We start from the raw sequence: 23,281 nt of genomic DNA on the forward strand, positions 1-23,281 counted from the left end.
GGCAGCCATGATGCGGGCGCGTACTCGTTCTGAGCATGATGTATAAATGAGCCCTTAGGCCATCATCCCTATAGAGTAGAAACAACTGTTGAGATTGCCCAGTTCGTAATTGGCAAGATTTTGTCATAGGTGTAAAGTAATAATTCTTTATGATTTTTTTTACTCAATTTTTATTGATGTCAAAACAAATAGTAAGGCAACAAGAAATGAAAAAAGACAATTTCATGTATAGATTTTGAAGAAATCCCCCCACCACCACCACTGACACCAACGTAACACCCACCCCACCCCGGAGCTAAAATGTACATTACAGTATACTTCCATTGGTGATACATGTAAAATCATACACTTGTCTTGTAAACAGAAAAGATATTACTTTTTACAGTTAACCACTGGGAGTGGGATCTCACTGCAAAGTAAAATTCTATTATATGAACAAGCCTACAGATTATTTACTGTTTAGCCATATCTGCTGTATAAGAAGTTTGAAGGTTGAATTTCGGGTTTAATTTAGAATTTATTCAATTCTTGTACAATTTTCTTCTGAATTGCAGTCTTCAAGTAAGATCTACAGTAAGTTCAAGGAAAAAAGTACTACATCCATGAGTAAAATGGAGAATTGATTGAACTTGCCACATACTGTTTTAGGAATCTATGATGTTAATAAAGTATGGTTTTCTTAATGTATGGTTTGGTTATTGCTTTTGGCTGTTTGCTTCATGTATGGGAACAGCAATAAGTTAAGGCTCCCATTCAGCTCTATAAGGGAGGAATTCATTGCTACATGAGCACATGAACATCTGCGGTACTCGGGGTCTAAGGACATTAAAGTATCTGAAGCAGGCATCATTGTGAGGACAGGGAGGAAGTGTAAAGCAGCTGAGCTCAGGAGAAGCACAAGGCTTTTATCGGGAGTGTGGTACAAGGTAGAGCAGGACTTGGAAGCTCAACACTAGCCTGAATAATTATAACATCACCAATGAGAAGGAAAGGTGGAGGCTAGCGCAGGAGGAGGTGCGCGCTTCAGTGGAGGAAGAACGAGCAAGTAGAGTCTTGACAATGTGGAAATAGGGTGCCTAGCTGAAGTAGTAGGAATAGGTAATGGAGCAGAAGTTCACCTGACAGGACATCTGATTCAGTTCTTGATTCAGGGGGTGTATGATGTCCTCACTAGCCCATCCAACCTGTTTGCATGGGGCAGGTAGAAATTCTGGCATGCCCCCTATTTCTTAAAATGGGCACCCTCGAGCACATCCTGAGGGACCACAAAATGCCACAGGGACACAGGCTGAGACTTGCTCAACTTCGTTCAGGTCACCTGGGAAAGGGTGTCTATTATAAGACCCAAAACAATATTGACGATGTGTCCAAGTCTGTGAATCAGTGGATATATGATTAACAGCTGTATTGTATATTTTTCCTTTAGTCTTACTGCATGCAGTTTCTTTTTTCTGATATTTTTCTTTATTAAATTTTAATGATTGATACAGAGAGAGTAAATAAACCTATTAACTAACCATCTTATTTGAACCTGAAGAAAATTTCATAAGTTGCAACAGGAATGATGTAAACCAGAATAATGATGACAACAATCAAAATATCAACTCTGCCCTTCAGAGAGTAAAAGATGAACTATAATAAGACACAACACCAGTTTAATTTTTCATCTATTGCTTTTAGATTTTATCATGACTGTCATTTATGGTTCAGCAGTTATTCAATGGATTTGCTTTTTGTGCTGCTTTGACCAAAAAGTAATCAAAATTATTTTCATGTACTGGACTATTCTAACATCTGTGTTTGGGATGTTTGTCTCTTTATGTATGTTTGCATTTATTTATTTGCTGGACACTTACTCATCAACAACAGATAACAGAATACATTTAAAAATATTTGAGATCTCTTGCCCCACATTAACTTTTAGCATTCTTCACGCATCTTTCTTCTGTATCCTTTTGGGTCTGAACCTCTCTTGAGCATGTTCTCGTAGTGTCTGGTTTTCCAAGTCTTTTATTTTGAGGTTCCATTCTCTCATCTTGTATGCCTCTTTTACTTTCTGTCTTTAAAGTCGAATCTCAGTGTACCTCTGACAAGAGACCAGGCACCCCAACACATAAGCAGATCATAGCGTAATAGCGTTTTATTTTATATTAGATTTATTTATCTTCAACACTAGGCTTCTGCAAAAATATTTTCTGCTTCTATTCCTCTAAAACTATTTATTTGTTTGGTCTTTTTCTTAGGTATTAATGAGGTATCGTAATTCCATTTGCATCATATTGCAGATATATAGTACATGTGTTCATTATGTATCTGGAACAATACTAATGCACCACACTCAAAGTAAACTATCTTTTTGCTGCTTTTTAGGTGTCCGATATTGGCAATGATCCTCAACTAATTGCACTGAAGGCCAGAATTCATTTAAAGAGGGGACAAATTGATCAAGCATTACAGGTGACATTCCACTTCCTTTGTATTAGATTCTTGAAACCTACATCTTGTCATTTCTTCCTGCAGTGCATTTTGGTTGTGTTGGTTAGCTTGGACTCAAAAAGAGGTGTGGATAATTGTCCTCATGTTTAAAAAAAATTGGTATGTGCATTCAGAATTTGTTAAATAACTCGGAAGTGACTAACCCATACAAGAAACCCATTATGGGAACTGTTTCTTTGACAACTTGGTATTTTGCCTTTAATCACAAAACATGAAGTTTTTTCCTGACTGATGTATTATGTCTATATGTACATATTAGGGAAAGAGTAATAGAGTTAGTAAAGAGGAGTCAGAGTAATGGGAACCTTACATTGTCCATGCATGTTAATTGGGTTTAGTGATGATAATGTACATTTTAAAACACATACACCCAAATTAAAAAAACAAAGATGAAGATGTGTAATAAAACACCAGAGAGAGAGAGAGAGAAATTGCTTTCCCAAGTCTCGAGTCTAAGGTAAAGCACATTATGAGACAACTGTTTTGAGAGTGAAGGTGAAACAGGAGACACAGAAGGGAATGATGTACAGTAAATGCCAAAAAGGTTAACAAAAAATATATGAGGTAAGAAGGCCTCTCACTAATTTTGTCAAAAAATAATTTATTTCTGAATAGATCACAAGAGGCTATTGATAAGGATTTTATTCACATCTGTTCCTTTATGTCAGGTGGTGTTCAATTTTTTTCATGTTGCTTCACTGTACGTAATATGGTCAGCCATTACCCAGAGTTGTGGGTTTACTAACTCAAAGGATTTTTTTCACCCTGTAGCCAATAGGAGTTTTGCAAGAATTATACTCAGATCTTAGATACTGTTGAGACAGTGGAATAGCAGTTAAAAATTAAATGGCAATGGAATGCGATAAGAACATAAATAAAAAGTAGTACTTGTTTGAGTGGTCAAAATTTGTCGTTTTTATAAATGGTGCATCATCAAAATGTTATAGGAGAGGAGATGATTTCCAGTGTTAATAGCACATTAGGTATAAGTTAATTAGTATTTTTGCATACCACACAGTACTGATCAGATAGTTAAGTGAGTAACAGAACTGATAAAGATGTAGGGAGGATAGTCACACAACTGACATTGATAAAAGGGACCTAAACAGGAGAGATGAATTTGTAACTAAGTAGAAAAAGACCAAATATGAATGTAATTAGCATGCTGAAAACATCTCCTACAGGTCTAATACCTATTAGAAACCAAGAGGAATAGAAACATGTACGGCTCCTCATAATCAGAGAATATTTTATGCAAATGTAGTTTGGTTTTGCAGTTTTGGAACTGTTCCCAATCATTGTTACTTTCTCATATACACAGTATATGAAATACATAGAGAATGTGTAGAGATTGTGAAAAAATTAGAACTCGAGATTTTGATGAATCTTGACGTTTTAGACCTTCCTGAGTCTGAAAATGCCATTTTTTGAAATGATGTCTGTCTGTGTGTAAACATGATAACTTGAAAACACTTTGACTCAGGTCAATGAAGATTTTGCACACCTGCTTTATATAAAAAAAAAGTAATCCTATCAACTCTTGGGCCTCTTCCAGCAACCGGAACTGGTACTTCAATTGAATACTTTCGCAAATTTAACTATGGTTATAATTACAGATAGATGATTCAGATTTTGTGTAGATATTTATAATGATAAAAAGCAAACAGATATGAAATTTGAGAAAAATTACTCAACTAGAAGTAGTATTTTATTTAAACAATCATCTGAATTTTTTGTATCATGGAAATATAAATGTGTACACGATATTAAAAACTATATTCAATATAATGCATATTCTTTCAATAACTATTAATTTTATTTTAATCTATACATCATCAGTTTAATAATAAACATTGAACATGCCATGTAAATACAAAGATTTAATAGCAACAATAAGCTGCTACGTCCCCTTCGTGTTCTTGGTAATACATTTAATTTTATGATTTTTTTTTTTTTCTGCCATCATTATCCTAATTAAATATAGCTAAATGCAGTTTTACCTGTAGCAATTTATCACAACAAATATTATATAATACTAACAATTTCTATATTTTTAGGTGACTATAACTCTTTTTACTTTGCACATAATCTAGACTTGCAGAACCTAAGAAAATTATTTTGTTCTATTAGCTAATTGACATGAATATTTTATTGGTATGTACAACAAATGTATTTGAATTTTTCCTTGATTATCTTTATTGCAGTACAGTAATTGGAAGAACACATTCTAATTTTAATAAATAATTTATTGCTAAATCAACATATTAATGCTCATATGGGAGCCCACATAAAGCACTGGAAATGTTGACATAAATTTAAATGATTTGATAACTTTGATATTCAAATGTTTGCTGTTAGTTACTGGCTCAAAAGACAAGCGTAACATATATAAAGATCAGTATTGCTGTTATAATCCAAGCCAAGATGTACTGAAAAGTATAAGCATGCTAATTGGTTATTTTGGTCAACCTTCCGCTGATTAGCAAAGGTGTGAATTTTGAGATAATTTGAGATTATTTTTAGTTATAGTACCATACTAAATTTGAAATGTGAAAACAAGCAGGTACTGAGCATTTTCTTTTCAGGTTTACTGTCACTAGAAGTAAGGTTTAAATATATAAAGCTTTTTGCTGTTACATTGTAAAAATATGAATCTGTACATTAAAAAAATTGTACTTTTGGTTGCATTTGCAGATGACAGCCAGTCTCTTGGTTTCCCATCCAGATATTGCTGAAGTATATGCCTTGAGGGGTAATATTCATTTCCAGCAACAGGAATATCAGCTGGCTGAAAAACAGTAATACAGCTTTGTTTTTCTTGCATAGTTTAATCTTTACTGTATTTGTTTTACATTATATTTTTTCTCTAGATAAGATAAAAATATTAACAGAATCACAGTTAAATTTAGTGACATCTAATGTTACATTTTATAGCGAACTAAAGAAAAAGTAAAAAAGTTAAAAATACCAGCTCTTATTTTTATCCTTGGGTTTGTTAATTCTTGCTGCTTTGAGTATTTTTCCATTAATATGAAATACTGTATATAGCATGAGCAGACAAACTCACTGGATAATTTTGTGTACTTTAATGGTATTGACAGAGCAAGTAAATGAAGTGCCAGGAGTTAAATAGTGAGCTTCAATACCTTCAAAATTTACTCAAACCCCTTCACTTTTTACACATTTTGTTATGTTTCAGCCTTATGCTAAAATAATTTACATTCATTTTTTCCCTCATCAAGCAGCACTCAATACTCCTTAATGGCAACATGAAGACAGGATTTTACAGTTTTTCTTAAATTAGTAAAATTAAAAACGGAACTTAAATATTGACACAAGTATTCAGACCCTTTACTCAGTACTTAGTTGAAGCACCTTTGGCAGCGGTCACAGCCTAGAGTCTTCTTAATTATGACTCAACATGAATTGTATACCTGAATTTGGATATTTTCAGCCACTCTTTTATACAGATCCTCTCAAGCTCTGCCAGGTTGAATGGAAGTTGTTAGTGGACAGCTGTTTTCAGGGCATTATCCTGTTGGACGTTGACCCTTCAGCCTAGAGCTCTCTGGAGCAGCTTTTATTAAAGGATAAGTTTGGTATTTTTCAGGTACAAGTATAAATATGGTGTGTATATACATATACAATATTTATACTTTTTTTTTTTTTTTTTACAAAGTTAAGCACTTTCTATACATTTTAAAAAAATATCTTGTTTGCTCTGGTGCCTTACAATGGAGGGTACAGGACATGGAGGAAAATCTTAAAAATTTCTAATTGCATTCTTTTTTACTCCAAGACAGTTGTCAAAAATTGATCCACGGCTCCCACGTTTCCAATGCATGTTTGTGACAACAAAAGGGATCTGGAAATAATTATCACAATAATTGTCACAATCACTCCTAACCCATTAACAGCTATGTTTGGTGCAATCCCAGATGGGTTAAAGTGTAGAAGAACAAACAAATTGTAATTGCCTTTATCTCACTACTAACATGTAGACTTATATTACTCAACTGGAAGAATCCCAACCCACCACCTTTAAGTCAGTGGGTAATTGATGTTCTATACTGTACTATCTGAAATTGGAAAAAAGTCAAATTCTGATTCATAGGATCTGTTCAAAACTTTTTCTTTTTAAGTATGGCAGAATCTATCACTTTAGAATATTTTTTTATATTGGGGAAAAGGATACTCTTTCTTCCTTGCTGCTTCAAAGATTTGCTGGCTCTCCTCTCTTTCTTTTGGGTTAGGGTTGAATTTTGGTTTTGTTGAGTTTGATAAATTTGCAAAAATTCCTATAATTCTGTGTTTGCATTGTCAATCTGGGGATTTGAGTGTTGTTTCATGTGGAAAAAAATTAATTAAAATGATTTTAGCATACAGGTGCAACATAAAATGTGAAAAAAGTGTTGTGAAAAGTGAACTGAATACTTTCTAAAGGCATGGTATATTAATTTTAACAACAAAACTTACTTGATATGATGATTTATTTATCTCTAAATGATTTTGGATTGCCACAATATCCACTCAAATTCCCCAATTATATTATAAAACTATTTTTCCCCATATGGTCTATGGAGAAGAAAGTTCCAGTTACTATACTTGCATGACAGGGAGGAAAATACACAGATTTGGTGTAAAGTACACAATAGGTACTTCCCCAAGCAATGTTAAACTTGCACATACCTACCTGTGTGCATATGTGTGCATGTGTACATGCCACAAGTACTACATCTGAAAGACTGTACAGTACAGTGGGTAATATTTGAACTCTCTGCAGTTTTTTCTTAAAACCAGAAATGATCAATAGACCATTTTTTTTCAAAGAACACTTAAAATAACGTCAAATTCATAACCTATCCATTTAACTTAAGAGTCTTGCTCTAGGCCGTAATAAAATTGTTCACTTATTTTGCTTGCCTGCCTGCAGGGAAAAACCTGAGGGTTGATGGTAGAATTGTCACTCCAGCCACTATAAAAAACCTCACACTGTTTCCATTCCATCTGAACTAGTGTGGTGCTGAGGTGTCACCAATGGCTGCACTCGGGTCCTAATCTGGGATCCTGAATTGGTTCGTCATGTGGTGGGGGCGGCAATGCGCTGAATCAGTGTGTGCTCCTAACCTCTCTCTCTCTCTCAGCTTGCCTGCTGAGTGTTGTATTCAGTCAAATTAATGCTGTTTTTTTGACTTATGCCTTAGATTATATTGGACTATTGATGTTTTTTTAACAAATGCCACAAGCAAAAAAGCCTATTCAAAATTAATTGTTTCATAAATATAATTGGTACCCTGTCAGATTAAAAGCCATTAAGATTCATTCCAGTCACACAAAAATGTTGTATAATGATGCTCGACTATACCACTTGGTGGCAGAAAGTGGCATTTTTATTTTTAGTAAGCTGTTTAGCCCTGCTTTAAATGATTACATTGGTAATCATCATTTTTTTCATAAAGGGAATTTATCAACAATATTAACTCAGTATCACTGAAGTCTATTTAACACTATCCTTCACACTCTTCTGACATATTTTTCTATGGTTTTGGCCTATTTATGATATCACCATCTTAACACTGTAGTTTTCTGCTGTCAGTCCATACTGTATAATCTGTATTTATAATGTCTATTAATTTTCACTAAGATCATGTTGAGTGCTACTTAATAATAGAGAAATTAGTTTTCATCATTGCCTTTTTTGGCTTCCCTCCCTATCTTTATGGTGATTTTCATCTATAAAATACATAATGGCCAACATGTTTTGTAATATACTATAAAATATGTTGTTATAGACTTTTTTTTCTTCATCCAGTTTCCATTTACATTAAGTAATGCCGAAATGATTCCATTTACATTGCAGCTTGTGCCTTAAGAAGGGGGCAAGTGATCCCTATTTAATCTCCCTTTAATAACTGCGGTCAAAATATTAAGACAAGAGAAGTGTGGTACAAAAGAAAGGATATATTTAACTTGCTTTAAAATGCAGCTTTCACTCCTAATATATATTGCAGTATAGTTATTTGTATATATACAAATACAGCTAAAGAGAAGCAATTGGAAAAGTGCAGTTCTCTTTTTAGTTCGTCAGTGGGACCTTTGACAAATCTGTAGTTCCATTTTTCAGTGGAGTGAAGGCTTTGGCATAGAGTCAGCGTCACATCTGTGCTGACTGGGCTTCTTTTTTTTAGGCATTCTAAGAGGCCTTATATGTGCTCACTTTCCACTGACCAATGTGATTACTACCAATATAGCACATTTGCATGTGCTATGTATGGATTAGGTTCTGTAGGACACCAGTATAGCGCAGTCTTAAGGTCTACCTAGAAAAATATATGTATGCTAAACATAAAAAAGGCTCCAGAATCACAGTATCAAATACTTATTTTTCATCTCTTCTACTCCTCTGACCTGGGAAGAAAGCTTCCCTGTTTTAATAATGTTCTGTTGACCCAGACATGCTTCCTGGGTGCAATATTGTGATGTCAGAAATACTCCTGGGTCCGGCATAAAACAAGTTGCTCCTCCTCACTCAGGAGAGTTGGAGTTGGGAGAAATTGAAGACAAGGCTCACCCTCTGGAGGAAAAGTGAGAAACAAAAAATATTTATTTGAACATGCAACTTGTGTATGGTATGCCCTCTAGCAGTTTCTGTCTTTCTTTCTACATATATACAGTATGTGTGTGTATTATATAATTATAGTATAATTTTGCATTACTATGATATTTGATCTCATCTTCTCATGCATGACATTAAAGGGAACCTGCTTATCCTCACTAAAGTACAAATTGTAGAGGGAGCACATTTTATTTTAATGTGAGAATTGTTCAAGAACATGAGATTATAAGCAAATATTTCTACTTTAGCAGTAGCATGGCACAACTTGTAGTATATACTGTATATATGTTATTACATTTGAAACAAATCTTAATGAAATCAACCAGTTCATCATTTCTTTTGTGGAATTATTTTGTATTCAACATTGTCAGCTAATAAATTTCAAAGGTATACATCAGTTGTGACATTTTCTTTTTTCCCCTCGTGACTTAAAATTGTGAGTCACAGTGTACTCAGAATCATGATATATTCCAGTATCTACTGTAATAAGTTAGTAACATGGTTCTGTTTTAAAAAATACAAAGTTTATGCTTTGGCTTATTTTGTGCAGTAAACATATTTTTGCTGTATTCTTAAAGGTTTCAGAAAGCCATTCAGCTGGACCCTTCTTCTGGAAATTACCATTATTTTCTTGGCATGGTTTACTGGTACATGGGGGAAGAAACAAGAAGAGATAAGACCAAAGCTCAGACCCATCTGCTTAAAGTAAGTTCATAAATGCCTCACTGATGAATGTTTGAAGACACAACTTTTTTCTGAGAGCTGTTTTTCCTTTTTTAAAAATCAATTCTATTTTCACTTTATCAACATTGGTTTTAAGAAACTCTTATGTTTCATTGTCCATTTTATGCAGACTGCATATATCTGTATTTTACTAAGCAGCTTTGCTTGCATCTTGAACATATACTTTAGTACTGCTTTCTTCTGAAAAGTACTGTATAGAGAAAAGTATTTCTCAGTCTTAAGTTGTTTTGGCATTGTGGTTAGATATGCCACTGTTTTTGAGTCTTTTGGACATTCTGGAGCTATTTCACTCCTCCTAATGAGACTTGACCTCCAAGGCAAAGATCTGTCCATACAAATTTAAATTAATATAAATTAATAATTTTTGATGAATGCATACTATTTGAGTCACTGATGACAGGTTGAAATTAGCCTTTAGCTACATTGTGAACAAGTAATTTAACTATGAATGATGTACCAGAAATTTTTAATAGATATTTATAGTTGTGCGCACATTACTAATTTCTAAAAATAATATACAGATAATAAATAAAAATGCACATCTTCTTTCTGTATCTCCTGTGACTGAGAGACAAGACAGTACCTTAACCTGCAAATTGATTGTTCCTATAAACAACTCCTGCTTTCAGTATAGAAGTAAATGTACAACAAAGTGTTGATATCTCTAGTATTACTCTGTATGTCCCATTTAAGAAAGAGTGCACTTTTTTTCAGGAATACAACCAAAGAAAAGATAATTACTGTAGATACTCGCGTATAAGTCGAAAAATTTATGCCTTAAAATTCATTCAAAAAAACAAGGTCGACTTATCCGCGGGGCAACACAATTGTCCATAGAATTTGGGTAATGACATTGTACACTCACGCTTCACGGTGTTAAGTCACTGGTCATCTGCCGTTTCCCATGGTCTTTGAAATAATTATAAGCCAGCAATACTATTGCTGATTAGCTAGTTTTTTTCTAATTTCATTAAATGATTCTTTAAACTGTGAAATACTTGAATTTAGCATTAGCTTTTGCAGGTTTTGGATAACAAACATACCATTAGCTGCCACGTGCAACCAGATTTGGAATCAAGAGAACCAAGGCAACGCACGCTATCAATGCGATGCAAGTGCAGCCCGCGATTCAAAAAATTTCTCTGCCTACCTGTTTGTCTCATCTGACAGTAGCTGAAAAGCAGCATCAGGAGACAGCAGCCTAAAGTAGTCCAGCAGCGGGTGATCTGTCGTGTCCAACAGTAAGCCATGCTGTCTTGTGAAGTCCGGTAGCCAGTTCGGCTCCTACGGATCAATGTCTGGGTATTTCTCCCACGCGAACCTTGCCGTAGGTGCATCGGCTGCGCGAATGCGTGCAGCTGGCAGCCGATCAGCTGGCGCAGCATCGGCAGGTGTCTGATCAGCTGATGCCGGCTTCTCACTCTCTTGCTCGATTCCTGATCACTGTCAATAAAACCGATTCTGAAAAATCAGAGACCAACTCAGTGATAATGTGCAAAACATCGTCTGCCGAGTGTTTTCTTTTCTGCACTTGCTTCGCTCCCTTGTGACATATCGATGCCATCTTGCCTTTGTTTACATTTGTTTACATTTCGCAACTCACGCACACGCAAGGATTAGTTGCCGAGTCAACGAGTCTAGCATTTCTCCAAGCACAGAGGGAATGCCTCTGACATGACAGTGAGTTTTGTCGCCATTAACAGCTGATTGTCGCCCTCTATCTCTGATAGCTGTCAAGTTTTACCCTCGAGTTATACGCAGGTCATAACAAGTTTCGTAATTTTCGGCTTAAAAATACACTCGACTTATCTGCGAGACTGACTAATACGTGAGTATCTACGGTATTCAATTTATATATTGCTGTCAATGAGTAAAAACCCAAGCCTAAATATTAATCGACATAGAGCCGACATGTCTGCTTGGATGGTGCAGAAGTAAGAACTGCTGCCTTGTAATCAAAAGGTTGCAGGTTTGAGGCCAGGTTCTTCCCCGTTTTAAGTAGTGAACTATCATTATTACATAATAAAACCTTATACAGGGTAGAATTCAAAAGTAATGAGCCTTTGTTCAAAAAGACAAATTTATTGAGCAAATCGGTACAACTAATTAATAGTCTTCAAAATAGGCACCTCCTGCATCAATACACTTTTGTAGGCGGCTTTTCCATGACTCGAAGGCGTCCACATAGGCCTGTTCCGGGATGGCTGCAAGGGCTGCCTTGACATTTGCTTGGATGTCCTCGATCGAGTCGAAGCGTTTTCCTTTCAGCGCTGATTTTAAGCGCGGAAACAAGAAGTCAGAAGGCGACACGTCCGGACTGTAGGGAGGCTGTGGGACCACCGGAACGTTCACCCGGGCCAGGTAGGCGCTCACGATGAAGGCAGTGTGGCTGTGCGCGTTATCGTGGTGAAGCTTCCAGCTGTCCTTGATGTCCCTTCGCTTGCGCGTGACGCTTCTTTTCAGCCTTTTCAGGACTTCCAAGTAGTAAGCAGCATTCACGGTCTGTCCTTGTGGGACAAACTCGTAGAGGATGATCCCCTTCACTCCGAAGAAGGCAATGAGCATGGTCTTCGTCTTCAACGCGTACTGTTGCTCTAACGAACTTTCCATTCCGCCGTGTAACGTACTACCGCACAGGGGTTCCCGTCAAGGCCGATCCTACCGCTCCGAAAGCTCGGAGCGGTAGGAGCTCCGTTGCGTTGTGAAGCCAACACCCGCCGTCGCTGGCAAGTGGGGCGCGTGGCGAGGTACGTTCGCGTCAGAACAAAATGAGGCTCATTATTTTTGAATCCTACCCTGTATTCGATTTGAGTCTGTAACACCTGGTGTAAATTTTTGCTACTTGTAAAAATTTGAGTTTTATTTTTCTTTTCAATTTCATTCTCTCAGTCATGTTCATGTGGTACAAAGAACTTGCCTCTCCCTCTCTGAGTTTATGACATTTTATATCCATTCGTTTCATAAGAACAACAATGACCACAGCTGGTGCTGTGGTTGATGCCTGGTCAGAACTATTTGTTGTATCGGCAATCAAAAGATACAGTGCCCAGTGACCGCTATGAGATTATCATGCGGCATTTGCATTTTGACAACAAATACACCCAAGCAGAATGTGTGAAAAATGACAGATTTGCTGCGATCTCAAATATCTGGTAACATTTTGTTAAGAGCTGTGTTTTGAGTTACAACCCAGGGCAACATATTACTGTTGATGAGCAACTGTTTCCTACCAAGGCCCATTGTCCTTTCTTGCAATATATCTCAACCAAGCCCAACAACAAATTTGGCCTAATGTTTTGGTTTGCGGCAGATCAGGAAACAAAGCCAATGTGGAACACCACTCCTTATTTAGGAAAAGATCCTAGTTGTCCCACAAGAGAAATACAGTACATTTCGAGACTGAGGTCATAAAGCTAATGGAGCCGTTTCTGGACAAAGACAGAACCATAACAGACAACTTAACATTGCTTTTGCTGGCTAATAGACTGCTACACCGCAACACAACTCTGCTTGGTACCATAAATAAAGTGGGTCTTCCACCTGCTGCTAAAGTCACTTCAGTACACAAGCTATTCTCCACACTAGTGTTTAGATCTGACAGCGCTATGTTGACTGTGCCTGTGCCCAAAAAGAAGTCTGTCTGCATTCTCAGTACCATGCACCATAACTTGGAGATTGGGCAAGATCGGAAAAAAATATGTTCAAATGACAACTTATGTTCAAGTGACATTAAAAATTCAAGTGGGAACGAAGATACCAAGAGGACATGATTCACCAGCATTGGCATGCCTGCTTATATCCCTTCAACGATATCTTTTACAGGTAGCAAAAATTTATATTGGGTGTTACAGACTTAAATCAAATATAAGTTTTTTATTATGTTATAGTAATAATAATAATAGCAGTTCACTACTCAAAACGGAGAAAACCCCGGGTTCGAACCTGCAACCATTTGATTATGAGACGGCATTTCTTACCCCGGCACCAGCCAAGCAGACATTTTGACTTTGTGTCAATTGATATTTGGGCTTGTGTTTTTACTTATTCACGGCAACATGTAAATTGAATGATTTCTTTTTCTTCGGTTATATTCTTGAATAAAAGTGCACTTGTTTCGTTATACGTTTTGTGAAAGTGTTTATTTAATATTGGGACTTTAGTTTTCACTTATTATACACTTCACATCAGCATTTTGTCATTGTTACTATAACAAAAAAAAAGTTTGTTTTAATTATGTATTCAACATTTCTTGCCTCGCATTTCCTGTCATCCAACGTTTACCCAAATCATTGTAAACATGGAACAAACATGAAACGTATGTATTCCAAATAATGGTATATTATTTACCCTATACAATTCCAGACACCTCACACCCAGATAAACAGACTTGAGCTGGGAGAACTTTGTGTCCAACTGCAGCTCCGTCGGTGAGGGATGGGATAGCAGGCTGCTTGTGCTTATTGACACATTTGCAAAACAAAGACGCTGATGAAGGAATTTAAGGTGGCCTGTCATTACGACTTTTTTTCGCAGGCTTCAGGGATTCTGGTGTCAATGGCATACGGCATACGTAAGTCTCTGAAGTCTCTGGATGTTACATCGGCAGTGAGAATGACTGAGGCTGAAATTGCATGTTACCAATATCTAGCTCTACGCCACACATCCAGCTGCAGTCTATACTGCAGGCTGCAACAAGGTGTTCTTAAATAGACTACAAAGATGATCGGGTGTTAGCAGTAATGGAGCACATTCGAAAATCATCTCAGACTCTTCATATATGGGAGAATACAACTTCATTGTGATCCGTAAGACTAAAAATGAAATTAAAAGACTTTCTTCTTATAGTATACTCACATTTTTTGTAAAGCAGTTGTTTGTTCAGCAGAGAAGCCTGAAATTTGTTACTGAATATTCAATACTCTTCCGGTCTCTTCTTTAATACCTTTCGTTCTTTCTCGATCTCCATTTGCTCTTTGTTTCATTTTTGATGTCTTATAGGTTTATTTTTCTCCCTCTAGTGTTTCTAGTTTATCATCCTATTATCTTCTAATATCTGCCCTTATCTGTCACATGTTTAAGTTTATTATTATTGTTATTATTATTATACATTTTATTTAAATAGTGCATTTCCCATGCTCATAATTGTCTCGTGTACATAGTACAAATAAATTCTTACTTGCGGGTCACTCCTGAGGACAGTAACAGTAATTCAGTACCAACAAAGACACACACACACGCTCGAAAGTATAAAAAATAGATACATATACAGTACCATGCAGAAGTTTTAAGCACTTTGATAGTTCACAATAATAATTGTCTTAAGACAATTATTTTGTGTTCCGTATTAGTGCGTGAATAGAATAAGGTGTATTTTAGAGCTCCAAACATTTATTTTACAAAATGTGAAGCAATAAAATTAAGATATTTGAAAAGAAAGAAGATGTTTAAAGAAAGAAACTAGTAATATATCACTTTCCTTTTAAAATCATGTGATATCTTTGTAAGCATGTAGCCCATTGCTTGATTAAGCAACTATAACAAGCAAGTAGTAATGATCAATGACACCTTATATACTTGAACCAAAGTGATTAACTGAAACAGAAACAGCTGTCTGTAGTGAATAAAACCAACTCAAATGAGCTTTGTTACATAAGTTGTCAAATCAGTAGTAATAAAAAAAAGAGATGAAAATGGTTCATAATGCTAGTCAAACAAATTTCTTGATAAATGGGACAATTGAAGATACTGCAGTGTCTGTTTGCAAACATTGTTAAAAGGCTTGTCCTGCCATAGGAGGCAATGCATCAAATCTTTCCAAGCCTTTAACCCTTTTCTCATCCTGATGTTTTCCACAGGCATAGAAGTCAACAGATGTGAAATGCTATTTACAATAGAAATTAGAAATGTTAATATTAACGTATTTCGATGGGTTAATAATTGTAGCATATTCACATAGTGCAAGTTGCCAAACAAGTTCCTGAGCTTGTTTGATGAACAGACACAAAATAGTTCAAGCCCAGTCATTGCGATTCTGTAAAGTGTGATGCAAAACACATTGTAGTCTATGCATTATACACAGTTTAATTATTGACATTTGACTAATATTTATTAGTCATCAAGGGAAGTGTGTTTTGTTTCAGATTTAAGTTAAAGGTTTCAAGCAAGAATTTCCAACTGTACTTTTTTATTTCTTTAAAATATTTCAACATAATGTTTGAGATACAGTACTAAACATATTATAATGACTGGGCTGACAATTTAGAGGGCCATGTAGCTTCACAGCTGCCAAGTATCATGATATCTGAGGGAGCGCTGAGTTAGCCAAATTAATCACTGCAGTTAGTTTGTGGAGCAGAGAGGAGGAAAGGGGAAGGAGTGCTAAAGTCCACAGTCAGTTGGAGGAATGTGCTCCAATGCAGAGGACCTGTCTCAGAGTGCTGGAAAGCTATTGACAGAGAGAATATGTATATGGTGGACTGCATTGCAGGAGCAGCAAGTGGGAGTATGAAAGGGAATAGTGCTGTATGCATAAAAAATGAGAGAAGAGAACAACAGGGAAGAAGCAGTGTGCTTCAGGGGCATGTCCCAGAAGTGGGAGACCAATTGTACAGAGAAGTCAGTCAGGTCGGGAAGCAGTCAAAAAAAATACTCATTACTATTTACTCATTTCTTAAATGGGTATTTGAGGGTATGAATGTCGAGTGATAGTAGTGGGGTTGGTGGGTCAAGAGCGCTTAGTGCTGCATAAGAAATTTCATCAGATATTTCAATCACCAGCTCAGTGTCCTCATCTCTAGTATGCTAAATGCACATAGGCAAAACCAAGATAATAGTTTTCTATATACATTATCGTTCATGATTGGTGTAACTTTCTGCTGTCTGGCTAATTCTCATTACAAGCATTTTACTGGGCCAAAAATGCATGGTAACTTGCTCAGTATTGCAGCTTTAATTCTTGTGTTGTAAAAATGTTTGTTTTTTATAGGCTGCAAAGCTGGATGCTTACTTAGGTCCAGTATTTCGTTATCTTGGCCACTTCTACAGAGACATAGCTGCTGACAAAGTTCGAGCCAGAGGCTGTTACAAAAAAGCCTTTGAGATCGACAGACATGATGCAGAATCTGGGGCAGCAGCAGTGGATCTTAGCATGGAGCTTGATGATATGGTAACAATGTTATAAGTTCTCGTTGCTGTTGTTTTGGTTGTTTTATTTTTTTACATTATTATACAGTAAATGAAAATACACATGATCCTCTATGAGATACAATATTTTTACATAGTAAACTAATTTTTTATGTAATTACAGCAATAATCAAGTTTCAGTTGCTCTGTATACTTTATTTTTTATTTTTTGTTGATAATATTTTTTAATTCAAAAGCATTTAACTCATCCATTTTAATCTTTATAATGTAGATTTTAAAATAGTTAATGATGTAACTATTTTTGTAAAGCACATTGAGCTGTAGGTGCCACAGTGGTAGCGCTGCTGCCTCACAGTAAGGAGACTTGGGTTCGCTTCCCAGGTCCTACCTACCTTGAGTTTACATGTTCTCCCCGTTTCTGTGTGGGTTTCGTCCGAGTGCTCTAGTTTCCTCCCACAGTCCAAAGACATGCAGGTTAGGTGCATTGTCGATCCTAAATTGTCTTTAGTGTGTGCTTGGTGTGTGTGTGTGTGTGCCCCACCCTGCCCAGGATTTGTTTCTGCCTTGCGCCCTATGTTGGCTGGGATTGGCTTCAGCAGACCCCCGTGAACCTGTGTTAGGATATAGCGGGTTGGATAATGACTGACTGATTGACATTGAGCTGTATAAATATTACTGTGTAAAATGTATTATTAGTTTTAATATTATGAAGTTTTTGAAAAATCAGTAATTACTAATTAAGTTTAAAAATTTCACTTGTCAATCACATATGTCATGCTGATACTTACTGGTATTATCTGATTTTCATAACATCAACTGTGTTTTCTGAAGAATTCTGCCCTTGCTATTCTGAAATCTGTAACCGAACATGCAAGTGCTGGGACAGCAAAGTGGGCATGGCTAAGAAGAGGACTTTACTACCTGAAAATAAACCAATACACACAGGCCATTGCTGAGTAAGATTATTAAAACTTAAAATTTCTCAGAATGTAAATGACTTACAATTACCTTTTAATCCAGTGGTCATCAATCATGGTCTTGGAGAGCCACTGTGGATACAGGTTTTCGTTACAAATAGTTTCCTAATTAGAAGACAGTCCTTGCTGATAATGAAACTTGGTATTTCACTATGTGGCTTGTTAGTGATTTCATTCATCCAAGAGAAATTTTAATAGCACTGTTGAGTTTCCTTCTCTGAGAACATTATCCATGTGTTTTATGGATCAGATTAGATTTAAACTTAACAGTCCTTCCATAACAGTAGTAAATTATAGAGTATTAATTAAGAAATTGGTTGAAGTGAAAACCAGCAGCCTCTGCAGACCTCCAAGACTGTAATAGAGGACCTCTGATCTACAATGTAACTAAAATTTGTCTTTCATGAATGAAAGTGCTAACAAGTCTTATTGTTAAATACCAAGTTTCATTATCAGAAAGGACTGAGTTCTAATTATGAAACTGGCTGGAATGAAAACCTGCAGCCACTGGACCGTGATTGAGGGCCTCTGTTTTAGTGCATCGACTAAGTATTGGTTAAGTGTTATCTGTGTGTTCTGTCACTGCCTAATTTTCTCCCATTTCACATGTAATAAAGTGTACATGTTTACAACCTGTTTATTATCTAGCAGGTGACTGCTATCACAAGCGTCAGCAGCACACTCAGAATGGTTTACAGTAATCCCTCCTCCATCGCGGGGGGTTGCGTTCCAGAGCCACCCGCGAAATAAGAAAATCCGCGAAGTAGAAACCATATGTTTATATGGTTATTTTTATATTGTCATGCTTGGGTCACAGATTTGCGCAGAAACACAGGAGGTTGTAGAGAGACAGGAACGTTATTCAAACACTGCAAACAAACATTTGTCTCTTTTTCAAAAGTTTAAACTGTGCTCCATGACAAGACAGAGATGACAGTTCCGTATCACAATTAAAAGAATGCAAACATATCTTCCTCTTCAAATGAGTGCGTGTCAGGAGCAGATCATGTCACAGAGATAGAGAGAGACAAAAGCAAACAAATCAATAGGGCTGTTTTTCTTTTAAGTATGCGAAGCACCGCGGCACAAAGCTGTTGAAGGCGGCAGCTCACACCCCCTCCGTCAGGAGCAGACAAAGAAAGAGAGAGTTTGTTTTTCAAGCAAAAATCAATACGTGCCCTTCGAGCTGACATGCAGCTGCACAAAAGATAGCAACGTGAAGATAATCTTTCAGCATTTTTAGACGAGCGTCCGTATCGTCTAGGTGTGCGAACAGCCCCCCTGCTCAATCCCCCTACGTCAGGATCAGAGAAACTCAGCGCAAGAGAAACAGAAAAGTAAGCTGGGTAGCTTCTCAGCCATCTGCCAATAGCGTCCCTTGTATGAAATCAACTGGGCAAACCAACTGAGGAAGCATGTACCAGAAATTAAAAGACCCATTGTCCGCAGAAACCCGCGAAGCAGTGAAAAATCCGCAATATATATTTAAATATGCTTACATATAAAATCCGCGATGGAGTGAAGCCGCGAAAGGCGAAGCGCGATATAGCGAGGGATTACTGTAATATTATTTCATTGTATGAATTCCAAAACGAACAGTGTCTTCATTCTAATCAGTGTCCTGTTTCTTTTTCTTTCTTTCGAGACTTAGTCTTAGATGTAACAGGTAGTATTTTAATTCCTGAAATTATTTAATTTTCTGTGGGATTGTTATATAGTTTACAGGCTGCCCTGAGAGCTGACCCAAAGGATTCTGTCTGTTGGGAGTGTATAGGAGAGGCTTATTTGAACAGAAGGGGTTTCACGGCAGCACTGAAATCATTCACCAAAGCTAATGAGTTGAATCCCGAATCTATTTACAATATATACCAGATTGCAGCCATCAAGCAAACTCTAGGAAAATGCAAAGAAGCTGCTAATGAATACATGCAGATAATTAAAAGGAAAGAGGATTATGTTCCTGCATTAAAAGGTAGGAATTGTACTAAATTTGAATATCACTACCCCTGCCCCATCCATGTTTGAACCTACCTAATCCAAATCAGGGTCATGTGGGCTTGGTGTATATCTTGGTAGCAATGCATGTATCATTTTCAAAAAATGTCTTTTTTTACAGGAAAAATACATATGCTTCATAATTAACCTATCTACATACATAAAAGTGAATACTAGCTTAATATTATAGCCTTAATGTTAACTGGTGACAACTACAAATATGTGGTTTGCATAACGGTTTTACATATGAAACATTGTTTTGAAGTAGGTTTTCATTTGTTTAATTTTAGTTACTTCTGAAGTTTGAACCCTTATGATTGACTGTCCAGAAAACTTGCAACTTGGTATGGGTATTCACTCAGGCATACACCCACATTTATTTATATAGGGGCCAGTTGAAAGTAACCAATTAACCTTACTATGTATGAATATCTTTGTAATGTTGAAGGAAATCTGGAGAACTTGTAGAGGAAAACATGTAGACACAAAGAAAATGTGTAAACCTAAATATAAAGTATTCCTAATGAATAAAATGTTAATTGCTGAGTTAGTTTATGTTATTAAATTATAAATGAAGTATATTTTGAGAATCTGCTTCTCTGATTTTTAAATAATTTTTATTTAACTAAGCTGATTGTTAGAACAAATATGCGTATTTTAGTACCATTAGTTGAAGTAGTTAAATATACTGTATATTGTTATTATTAATAATATTGTTAATGCATTTTTTTATTTTTAGGTCTGGGTGAATGTTACCTGTCCATGGCACAAAGTGCTCTTAAAGACTACCTGGATGGAAGGGCTGTATGCTATCTGGAAAAAGCCATGCAGTACATTTCTAGGTTGGTACTGAAATATGTAAGACATTTGTGTGTTATCCCATCCAGAATTTCAGAATACATTTTTGTTGACATAACGTCAGTTTAAATAAATTGCAGAATCTTTTTTCTGTACGCTGTAAGTGCTGGTTGCTTAAGCAAATAATTAATTAACAGTAAGAACCCTGTTTGAGTTTGCATGAGAAAGGAAATATTCTTCGAAAGTAATTTTTTAACATGCCAGGGCTTACAGATGCAGGTGCCAATATACATTAACAACTGTAAATTATTTTAAGATGGAATTATTTTCCCACCATACATCAAGTAATCATATAGTGTATGTTAAAACGTAACATTCTGTTTTGAAAGTATTTGCCTGTGAATTTCGACTGCCACGGCCATATTGTTGGGTTACTTCTGGCATTGTACATAATTACTAAGGTAACAGTTATGATTTTGCTTTTTTTTTTTCAGTGAATTTTTCCTGATCAAATTGCAGTGTTATGTCAGATTGAGAGAGATATACAGTTATAAATTTGCAATGCCTTTCTCGCCAGTTGCCAAACAAAATCCTGCCAGACTTTAATATTTTTATAGGTTATGATTAATATGTTGACTTTCCAGTACTGTCAAAAATTAAAATATTCTTAGTATACACTTGCATCCTTCCTGGAAAGGATTGTCACTCCATTCCAGTTTAATTTATTTTTGTCTGTTGCTTTATAATCAGTCTCTAGCAACTTACAAGTTTCAGTGACTCAGTCATATTAAAAGGCCTCCATCCATCTAAATCCTGATTGTTTTTTTCTTCCCGCACAAAGTTACATGGAGCCTAGAGCCTATAGTGGTAGCAACATAAATAATGCAGACACCACCTTTTGATGACATGCCAGTCCATCTGTTGAAATTAGACTAATGGGTGAAAATGTTTCATATTTTTCCCTAGTGCTTCATAATTTAAAAATGGTTTGGTGGTAATATATGTAGTAAGTGGAAGCCTTTCTTTTATCAGTCTTGTAAGTGCAAAAATGTATACATATATTTAGTGTATTTTGCTCTTGCTGATACTCACGCATTGCTTAATGCACGTGCTGGCAGATTCAGTTACTTCTTGATTAAACATTCTCTTCATTATGCTATACTAGTCCTGGTATATCTTTACAGAAAAGTTCAATCTTTTTCCCATAGTGATGTAATTTTACAAATTATTTTTTTATTTTTTTTTAAAGAAATTTTTTAATTGTTGTTAATAGTTTACACTTTTGTAACTAATAGTTCAGTGTGTGTTTTTTTTTCAGAGCTGTTCAACATCGTCCAGACCTTTCATGTCTTTGGAAACTCCTTGGTGATATTTGTACCCAAATTCATGTTGTCTCTCCAACAAGAGGCAACCTTAAAATGCCCCCACTTCCAAATACTTCAAATTCAAACAAACAAGTTCAAAATTTGAACAAAATTCAAATATTGAAAATGGGAGGAAGGTGAGCTCTAATAAATGTTAAGATTTTCTGAAAAAATGAATAAATAAATTACAAATTAACCTACAAATACTAATATTGAAATATTGTCAATAATGTTTTGTAGTGACTGTCTTGTGTTAATCAATATCTTCATGTATTGACTGTAATTTTATGTTATTGAACTGGTTTCATATTTGCATGTATTGTCAAAATGTATGGACCATATGAGATATTCTTTGTATTATTTCTAAAAAGAAATGTTTTAGTCAATCAGCTTGATTGATCCAAGAAGTAAATAGAAATACAATTACTAAACATTTTCTATAAAATCAGATCAGTTCTTCAGTTCAGTTCTCTGCCTTTTATTATTTTTCAATTCATTTAGGTTTGGTGACTTTAAATCAGTTATTGAAATGACAGTAATTTAAAGTGTAACAAAACAAGTAAAGCTGTTTCAGTGTAGACTGTGTTTATTGATTTAAATCCATATTTAATGCAGAGCCTTTATGAAACAGTTGACAGCAATGCACTTTACAAAACACTGGCAAGTGCTCTTAAGATAATCACCTTAGTTTGAACCTTTAGCACAATAAACAGAGCAATTTAGCTCTTATTATTGTTTACAGCCTCCTGATGCGTGTCTCGCTGCATTGGGAACGGTATACAGTAATCCCTCACTATATCGTGCTTCGCCTTTCGCGGCTTCACTCTATCGCGGATTTTATATGTAAGCATATTTAAATATATATCGTGGATTTTTTGCTGGTTCACGGATTTCTGCGGACAATGGGTCTTTTAATTTCTGGTACATGCTTCCTCAATTGGTTTGCCCAGTTGATTTCATACAAGGGACGCTATTGGCAGATGGCTGAGAAGCTACCCAACTTACTTTTCTCTGTCTCTTGCGCTGACTTTCTCTGATCCTGACGTAGGGGGATTGAGCAGGGGGGCTGTTCGCACACCTAGACGATACGGACGCTCGTCTAAAAATGCTGAAAGATTATCTTCACGTTGCTACCTTCTGTTCAGCTG

General features: G+C 36.0%; 1 protein-coding gene across 1 annotated transcript in view; it reads left to right on the forward strand.

The window, feature by feature from the left end:
• skic3 (SKI3 subunit of superkiller complex) overlaps positions 1–23,281 on the forward strand; it is a 228,287-nt gene that overhangs the window by 103,738 nt on the left and 101,268 nt on the right. The window contains exons 12-19 of the mRNA XM_028804761.2: positions 2,371–2,457; positions 5,191–5,294; positions 9,691–9,817; positions 16,842–17,021; positions 17,831–17,955; positions 19,695–19,948; positions 20,711–20,813; positions 22,088–22,270. Of these exons, the coding sequence (XP_028660594.2) occupies positions 2,371–2,457; positions 5,191–5,294; positions 9,691–9,817; positions 16,842–17,021; positions 17,831–17,955; positions 19,695–19,948; positions 20,711–20,813; positions 22,088–22,270 (1,163 nt within the window). The remainder of the gene's footprint in view (positions 1–2,370; positions 2,458–5,190; positions 5,295–9,690; positions 9,818–16,841; positions 17,022–17,830; positions 17,956–19,694; positions 19,949–20,710; positions 20,814–22,087; positions 22,271–23,281) is intronic.

Source organism: Erpetoichthys calabaricus, chromosome 7 (genome assembly GCF_900747795.2).
Source record: "Erpetoichthys calabaricus chromosome 7, fErpCal1.3, whole genome shotgun sequence".
Lineage (NCBI taxonomy): Eukaryota > Metazoa > Chordata > Cladistia > Polypteriformes > Polypteridae > Erpetoichthys > Erpetoichthys calabaricus.